This window comes from Poromitra crassiceps, assembly GCF_964638095.1.
Source record: "Poromitra crassiceps genome assembly, chromosome: 5".
Lineage (NCBI taxonomy): Eukaryota > Metazoa > Chordata > Actinopteri > Beryciformes > Melamphaidae > Poromitra > Poromitra crassiceps.
In genome coordinates, this window is record NC_139642.1 from 25,165,281 (window position 1) to 25,174,663 (window position 9,383).

Sequence of the window (9,383 nt, forward strand, 5' to 3'; positions counted from 1 at the left end):
TATTTATTAAAGGAATATTACACCACTCTATCTGCTCTCTACAGATTGACCGTCCACAGGCTGGGGGCTCGGACCCTGATTCGCTCCCTGGAGATGGAGGAGAGAGAGCAGAGAGGACAGCAGAATGGAGGAGTGAAGGAGAAGGTGGTTGAGCTCAGTGTTCAATCAGGAGTGAGCAGTTCCTTCACTGCCTTCATTGCTGTCAACAAAAGGAATAGGGAGGCTATACAAGGACCTCTGCTGCGCAGAAATGTCCCAGCACCCAGTAACGGTACGTGCACATCTACAATGGCAAATTCGCTTTTCCGCTGTGTCGCAGCGTTTTGTGGGCGTGGAAACCAGCTTTCAGCTTGGAGCTGTAGCCTGTAGAAACGTTCTCAGGTCGAGCTACACAGGAGGGTGGGGGGAGGAAATGTGTAGGAAGAGCTGTCATTGGGTAGCTTCAACGAAAGGTCCCGCCCTAGTCCCGCCCCGCGAGCGTGAAGCCGCTCGGAGACAAGCCGCCTCTAGTCTGCGACAGTGAAACGCTGTGGGCGGTTCCAGCGGCAGGGGGCGCGAGGCAAATTGACCAATCAGACACGGAAATAGAGCAAGACAGCCTATCAAGATGCAGCGTCAAAGCGGCTTCCACAGGAGGCAAGCCGCCGAGCGTTTCATGATGTGCACGTACCGTAAGTGGACATCTGTATGAGACCATGTGAAATGATGTACTGCTTTAACATTATGCTTCATGGCATTAAACATTCAAATCGACATCTATTTTGGTGCATAAAAGAGGTGAGTTCAACATTTGAAGCAATGCTATCACAGATTCACAACATGAACTTAGCTTGTTCGTCAGCAAGCACAAATACTTTTATTTGTCTCCATTAACGGTATCAAAATGTCCCCTTTATTTTAATGTTGCATGCTAGAAATAAGACAGCGTTTGTACCACTGTATCTCCCCTGGACACAACTATGATATGTGCATGCGTGTGTGTCTGGCTGTACTCCACACTCTTTCGGCCATCAAAAACCAAAAACGTCATGCAGAAGGATTTGTATGACATTATCAAGAAATGTTCATTTAGGGGGGTACGGTGGTGGTAAGCGCTGTCGCCTCACAGCTCGAAGGTCCTGGGTTCGATTCCCACCTGGGACGCTGTGAACGCTGAAGGAATGCGTGCCCGTCCGCATGTCCTCGAGTGCCCACCGCCCGGGTGGTGTCGTCAAAAGGGCCTTTCTGTGTGGAGTTTGCATGTTCTCCCCATGCCTCCCGGGGGTTTCCTTCATATAGGAACCCCTTCACCAAAACATGCAATATCCTGGTTGCTAATGTGGTTCCTCCTCTGGTCGTTAAGGGCACCTGTTCAGAGGGAGGGGAACTGGTTGGAATAGCGTGAACCTCCCACGTGCTATGTCCTACCGGTGAAGCTTCCCCTGTCAGGTGAAAAGAAGCGGCTGGCTAACTGCCCATGTCTCGGGGGAAGCATGGAGCCAGTTTCGGCTCTCCCCACATCGGCAGAGGGTGGAGTAGCAACCAGGATAAATAAATTAAATTAGCACTAATGGGGGATAAAAATCGGATAAAAAATCAGGGGGGGGGGGCAGTTCATTTAGAAAGTTTTGGAGTTGTCATAAATTCATTTTTATGCCAAATTGTGTCTTTGCAATGAATACAAGAGACACTGGCTTACACTTTTTGTGTATTATTAAGTCCCTTGTAATGCCTTCACATAATGTGTCACTCTTTTTTTTCTTTCAAAGTGATGTATATGCAGCCCATGTTCTGTGCCATGGCCTGTGCCATGCCGATGGCGCGAAACTGTGCTGCTCCACGGATGATGATGCTGCAAGCTGATTGCGGATGTGAGTAACACCCCAAAGAAAATACATATATGGGTATATCTTTCTCCTCCACAGAAAACGGCCACTAGTGCAGTGCCCGTTCGCCCCGCTGCTCAGGGCTGCCAGGTCAGCCCAATAACACAAATCAGAAATATGCCTCTGCCAATCCATATACCGTAATTTCCGCACTATAAGCCGCACCGGAGTATAAGCCGCAGCAGCAAAATTGCCTGTTTGTTACATATATAAGCCGCACCGGACTATAAGCCGCAGGTGTTTAATGTTTTTTTTTTTTTTTTTTTTTTTTTTTTTTTAATTGTGTTTTAATGTTTAATTACCATATGTAAGGGTTCATGCACAGAGGGGATTGTCGGGAAAGAGATGGCTGTTTGAGGAAGCTCCCATTTATTAACATTTCAACAAAACAACATAACACAACACCACCTGTGTTTTTTTTTACAGTGCACACAGTGTCCGCGGTGTGGTGAAAAGAGGGCAAGAGAGGAAATTAAAACAGAAGTGGATTTATAGTTAGAAAGAGTGCTAAAAAAGAGAGAATTCCGTTTTTTTTGTTGGTTTTTTTCCGGAAAAATCCATAGATAAGCCGCACCGTTATATAAGCCGCAGGGCCAAAAAACGGGGGAAAAGCCGTGGCTTATAGTCCGAAATTTACGGTACACTGAAATGCCGAGAGCATTGCTGTCGTTGCCAAATGTATTGTAATATCTACAAAAGTAACACCATAAATGTTTTGTGCGCCAGCATTAAAAGCAGTTTTCCCTAAACAGTTACATTATTTCACCAAGGTCCTAAAATTGCCTTCTGTAATTAGATGCAGTATATCATAAATAAAACATTGCTGTAGTGTAGACCAGTGGTTCTGGTTCTCAACCATTTTATAGTCTCATGGATCCCATCTGATAAGATTTTAGTTATTCATTAGATTGGCATAGTCATTATTATACATTCTCTCAATGGGCTAACTTCTAGTACAGACCTGTCAACTCTCCTGTTTCTCTCTCACGAACGGAGCGGAGAAATTAAACTCGTGACAACACTTAAAAAGTAGCCAAATACCACAGGAAAACCGCTGACCTGGCAACCGTTCCGCGCTGTTTGCTTGTTTGGGTTGAGAGGGCGATGACATCGTGCATTGGCGATGTCAAAGGGTGGCAATTGGACGATCTGACTGTGGTCAAGATCGCGCAACTCTAATTGATTATGAAATGAGGCAAGTGGAAATTAAATTTTCTCCATCACCTTTATAGGCAATTTTTTTGCTGTAGTGTGTTGGTCATGTTTAACACAATGTAGGCTACATTAATGTAACTGCTATGATCAGGTTGGGAATATATCTGATCCAGTGATTTTAGCCAGTATTGGCCCGATACCGATAGTGATCAGATCAGATCAGCGCATCCTTAATAAACGCACAAACGCACACACAGACTGTGTTTCCTGGAAGGTATGCAGGTATGAATTTGTGAGCTTCTTCCATCAAGGTTGCAGATAAATCTAGTATACATAAAGGTAGCCCACAATAATCATTAAAATAACTACTACTAATGACTACTTTTCCGGTTTGACTGACATCTACTGGCATAAGGCATGCTGCTGCAATTTAAATGTCTTCTTATCTTGTTATCTTGTTTGGTTTCCCTTACATTTTGCCCCACCTGTCAAAGGTAAACCTGCTCTGACATCACTGATTGGGGTGTGGCCAGAAGTGCAACATGCCTGAAAGTTTCAACCCATAGAGAGCAGATTATTTTTCTACCTGATGTGGTTTAGTGTTGTTTAAGATGTGGTTGTTTAAGATGTGGTTTAGTGTTGTTTAAGATGTGGTTTAGTGTGGTTTAAGATGTGGTTTAGTGTTGTTTAAGATGTGGTTTAGTGTTGTTTAAGATGTGGTTTAGTGTGGTTTAAGATGTGGTTTATTGTGGTTTAAGATGTGGTTTAGTGTTGTTTAAGATGTGGTTTAGTGTTGTTTAAGATGTGGTTTAGTGTTGTTTAAGATGTGGTTTAGTGTTGTTTAACACCTTAAGTGCCATAGCCGAAATAATTCGTCTTACATAATCCAACGCTTAAGTGCCAGAGCCGAGTTTACTCGTCTTACATAAACATTTTTTTTTTTTTGACGGTGGTACATCAATCAACAACTTTTACATCTTCGAGATCACTATTGGAGCAAGATAATGTGTATAATCTATTTTACCGACCCACTAAGTGTTGACAGTGCTCCCCCAGACGACCGAAATCAAAGAAAAAACTGCCGCGGGACCAAGCCGTTCAAGGAAATGCCGTGGCGATTTTACAGTAATCCGTTCAAGACTTGTCTTGCCTGAGAGCGGCCGCGCACCGGCAGCAGCACACAGAGAGCGGAGAGCGATTTGCAAAATAGATCATAGGTGAAACACACTTTGAAACACCTCAGAAAGGCCAGAATCAACATCTGCCCATCGCCCACGCATTCCCCGGCCCATCTTGACTCGCACAAGGAGCGTCTGCACGCAGGCAAGCAGGCAGGCAGGCACACAGGCAGGCAGCAGCAAAAGCGCTTCTGACACGCCCGCTGTACAGCCAGGAGGAAGGAGGAGAAGACACACGGAGGGAGGAGTTTGAATGAGAGGGGTGTTTCCTGTTGTTATGGAGGAAATTACTGTTCAAAACTATTGTTTAGAATGTCTGACGGTCTTACTGATGCCAAAAATGAATGGTTAAAGTGACTGTTTCACAAAAAGCCATTTATCTCTGAATAAATTTCCAGACGCTGAAACCATGCTGTACTCAACGGCTAATATCTACATAACTACTAACTCTGCAAACTAACTCTTTTAGACAGAGAAAGCACACATTCTATTAGTTATTTTTAGATGATTGGTGTTCATGAATTCTTAACAGAAAAGAATCCTCGGCTGTTTCTAAAATGAGCCAGAATCGTCAAAAACACCCCTGGCACAACTTACCTACAGGAATGAAAACATGGCTGGCATTCAATGTGTTAAGATGTGGTTTAGTGTTGTTTAAGCTGGTGTGCAAAGATTGATCCAAGAGAGAACATTGAGTGCATTTACATGCACACCAATAAACTGATAACTGTGAGTAATCAGTTTATGGCAATAATCTGATTTCTGCGTTTACATGCACTTTAATAATCCGACAATAGGAAAAACCCGGGTTTACATGATTCAGTCAATTAGTCGGATTTCTCTCCAGAAGGCGGCGGTAATTCCGCAATAAAACAACAGAAGAAGTAGTGCATGACGGAAGAACTCAAACTCGTGTATGTATAAACCCACAAGAAACCTGATACGCTGTATACATGCACTCAAAAGACGGGTTATTGGCCAAAAAACCTAGGTATGTTTATCCGTTTATTCATAACCCGATAACGGCCATAAACGGATAAAGCTTGTCGGTTTATGCTATTTACATGACCATTTGAATAATCAGGTAACTCCAGAAATCCGCTAATAAACTGTTTATTGTCTGCATGTAAACGCAACATTGTGTCATTTCATGTCTGACCAGCTCACCCAGTCTGCACCGAGTAGAGGTTGTGAGGCATGGGAATAACCGTTGCTATTGCTTGTAGCAGTACTACATGTTATCAACTGACTCTACACCATTCATGGGCAAAATGCGGCCCCAGGGCCGGACCTGGCCCCTGGACCATCTCAATCCGGCCCCCAAGGTCCTCAAAGAAAAACAAAACGACATCCCAAAAACTCAATAAAAGGCAGAATTATGTTAATAAATCTCATCTGCTACAGCCATTGGATTTGTGTCACTATTATATCAGGAGATGAACAAGAAACTACCAATCACAACGGGAGAGAGGGTCAAAAATAGGGAGACTCCCACGAAAATCAGGAGTGTTGGCAGGTATAATCTCCAATGTGTGGCCCCCCAAGTCAGTATGGCCCTCAGGAAAAAAATTGCCCACCCCTGCACTACCTACACTGTGTAACTTTTCATGGTACAATGATACAGACTGCTGCTACAGATTCAACCACACACCCAAAAATGAAGGTGCTGGAAGCTAAGGCAGAACACTAGAAAGAGGAAAAACGAGCAAACGTAACACCAAAAGGACTATTTATTCAGCTAATCTTTCAGTCAATAGACCTTCATCAGAGGATGTCTACACAACCAAAGGAGCAAAGAATAACACCACACCCACGACCGATGGTGGGTTTGGGTGCCAGATGGTTGAGACAATCACAGCAATGTATCTGAAAACCAGTTCCTTCTCTGTGATTGATAGACCCATTTCACAATCTCATGAACAGCACGTCGTGTTGAGAATGCAGTGAGAAAGGTCTTAAAAAATGGAAAATTCCTGGGGTCACTTTCGTAGTTTTGTTTCAACCTGATTTCTCTTAATCTTGAATTTCACAGAACATATTGTTTTTCAGCGATTCATTCAGAATTAGAATTCATAATTCTCATTCATCAAATTGATAGAGCGATTGGCAGATAGCTGTAGCCTTCGCACTCAAATTTGAGTTGGTGGAAGTCAAGTAGTTCAAGCTGAAAGTAATGAACGTCTTCATGCTCAGGCGGTATCCATACTTTAACACTGACCTTGAAATACACTGTGGTGTGTGTGAGGTGTACTGTTTTTTAATAAAGTATATGAACAACATCATTATCAGCATCTGTGTTCACTGAACATGTGCTGCACCGCATGGTGACAGAGGGACACGTCCTTAACAATGTTTCTCATATCAAACCGTGAGTGATTTATTATTGGTACTAGTGCAGTGCCCGTTGACCCCGCCCCTAGGAGTAGATCTGACAAATGGTTCTCAAGATATGCGAAGGACACACACAGACATACTCACTCAGCTTTATTTTGGACTGTCTGTTAACAGGTTCTGGATTTTATTTGAATGTTATCTATTTGTATTGTTTTTCCCAACAGCATACGATGATATCTGTGAAGATTCCCTGGGTGATGCAGTGGAGTGTGATGGTAATTCCTCCGAAGGTAATTAGACACACATATCATAAGATTACAGTGTAAATAGTATGTTGGTTGTCATTCCAAAAGCTCCAGACAACATGGCTTATGGTTTTGATGAGATCTATGAATCGCTGGGTGATGCAGTGGAGTCCGATGGTAATTATTCCGATGGTAGTTAGACACATTGTCACTTTCAAATAGCCTACTATTTGTGGACAGTGTGAACTTTCCCCCCTGCCTTACCCTTTTCTATTGATTACAATTCTGATGTTGTGGTCCCCAATACATGATTGCTTAATGACTGGTTGTTAGCCTAGCGTCAGCAGCTAAGCATAAGCCTCTAGCCTAGCAGCAGGAGCATATCTCGACATCTTGTTGGGTATGCGTGCCATTTATTTATTTATGCCCAAATATAATTTTCTCACAATAAAAAACAGATTCCTTGCACTTCCTTTGATTTTCTCCTCATGCAGGCATGCTTGATTGTGACTTTGATAATTTTTTATTTTATTTTCTTTATTAATTTTTCATAGGGACAGTGCAGCATTAATGAACATTTGCATGTAAATGTGCCGGTTTGTACCCTTAGCTAATTTCCATCCGTAGTCCCTCGACAGGTACTGTAGATCTAAAGTGCATTGAGTTAAAAAAGAAAAGGTAGTACATACATAGGGCAACTGACAGGGAATACAATGTAAGTACCGGTAACACATTATACATTATGGGATAGTGTATAATGTATACATAAAGGAGACATAATATAGACTTTCAGGGACATATACATATACAAAGAAACAGAAACAGGAAACAAAAAAAAAAGGGTTTAAAAGTGGTCACAGTTCTGGTTGGTTCTGAGCCATGATTTTAACAGTCCCTTAAAGGTGTGGACGCTGCTACAATCTCTGTCTGACAGTGGGAAGCTGTTCCACAGTTTGCTACCTCTGTAGGACAAAACATTTTGTCCGACAGAGGTCCGTCTCAGAGGTAGTTCACAGTCGCCTCTCGCTGAGCTTTGCGTAGTGTTAAGCTTGATAAAGTATTCTAAAGGAGGTGGTGCTAGCCCGTGAAGGACCTTATACAGGCAATAAAAAAGAAAAGTAATTGTCAAAGCTGAGGAGCTTGTACTTTAGAAGTATATTGCAATGATGGTAAGATGTAGGTTTCTTATCTAAAATTTTCAGAAGATGACTATGAAGCTCCTCAGCCCAGCCTCCTGCCACCCAGAGAGCCCTTGCTGCAGCTGATCTCTCTCCAGAAGGCCTCTGGCTCCTGGGTGCTAGAGCCAGCTCTGGCTACTGTACTGGGGAAGACCAGTGAGGAGGTGGAGAAGCCAAAGCCTGCATCGGTGAGTCATTGTCAAATCAAATATAAGACTCAAAATGAATGAATTGTAAATGAATTTAAAAGGCACGTATCTACAAACAGAGTTCACAAAGTGCTTCACATAAAAAAAGTGAATAGTACATATGAGACTAAAATAAAAAGGGACAGGAAGGGGGGAAAGACAAATGTAAGTATAAGATGATGTCGTCCTCATTCTCTTTGCTCTGGTTCCTGACGGCCTCTCCATCTGTTGTTGTTGGATTTGGGGAATTAGGTGAACCAGGAAGTGTGGGCCACCATTCTGGCTCTGATCTGGCTTCATGGCTTCAAGATGGAGGCCCAGGAAGAGTGGGAGCTTCTGGCTATGAAGGCTGTGTCATGGCTCCATACACAGAAAGGTACCGTAATAACAATAATATCTACTGTTTTATGATGATTAAAATCAGTTGTTTGGCAACATTCACAGCCTCCTTACATCCTGTATGTCTCCTCTGGTGACGCCTTGTGTCTTCTTTCAGCCTCGTGTGTCACTGAGTGTGTGGAAGCTGGAAATGTGCTGTTGGGTTGCAAGGTGCAGAAAGACGCGCTGGGGCTCTGAGGGCTTCATGCTGCCTAGCTTCTCCTTCACTCTGCTAACAGAGGGGTTTGCAGACAGAAGAACATCTATTCCAGCCAGCAACATGAACTTCATCAAATTGCACCTCACTGTTATACAACAATACAATAGAAATGTAATCCCACAACTTGTTGCATACCTCCTTTGACATTAACTGTTTTGTAATAAGTGCTGCTGGCTTTGAACTATTTTGTGAAAGCGTCCCTGTTCCGTTTGCCCTGCACTCACTGGGCCACATCCATCCAGGCTCAGTCATATAACAAAACATAAAGAGCTGCTATACTTGTGCCTTTTAAGCATTTAATGTTGGATTCTGAAACGGCTTTACTGATTAAAATAAAACTGGAATGATGCATTACTGCCCATTTTCATTGTTTATATTTGATTTTAAATGTACACAAGGAAATACAGTATTTGGGTTTGCAAAACAACCACTTGTTTTCAACAACAAAAAAGAACAACTCGCATCATCTTTTCTGGCCAAGACATTCCCCTCTCCTCATCAGTCTCCAACCTGACCCTGACTTGACCTTTGAAGCCCACATCAAACATCTGTGCAAAGAGCTCCTTGTACCACCCCAGGAACATTTCCAAACTCCATCCCACACTTAGAAACTTGTCCACACCTTTGTCTCCTCAAGGCTGG

The 9,383-nt window shown here is 42.9% G+C and overlaps 1 protein-coding gene across 3 annotated transcripts in view; it reads left to right on the forward strand.

Moving 5' to 3' along the window:
* The window catches only part of LOC310777494 (von Willebrand factor A domain-containing protein 5A-like), a 22,870-nt gene extending 13,785 nt beyond the window's left edge, over window positions 1-9,085 (forward strand). For 2 of the 3 annotated variants that reach the window (XM_083637836.1, XM_083637837.1), the window contains exons 15-20: window positions 45-271; window positions 1,749-1,850; window positions 6,757-6,822; window positions 7,980-8,143; window positions 8,396-8,519; window positions 8,640-9,085. In XM_083637836.1, the coding sequence (XP_083493962.1) occupies window positions 45-271; window positions 1,749-1,850; window positions 6,757-6,822; window positions 7,980-8,143; window positions 8,396-8,519; window positions 8,640-8,719 (763 nt within the window). In that variant the 3' untranslated portion in view covers window positions 8,720-9,085. The remainder of the gene's footprint in view (window positions 1-44; window positions 272-1,748; window positions 1,851-6,756; window positions 6,823-7,979; window positions 8,144-8,395; window positions 8,520-8,639) is intronic. The other variant, XM_083637838.1, reaches the window with a different exon arrangement.
* Window positions 9,086-9,383: the final 298 nt, after the last annotated feature.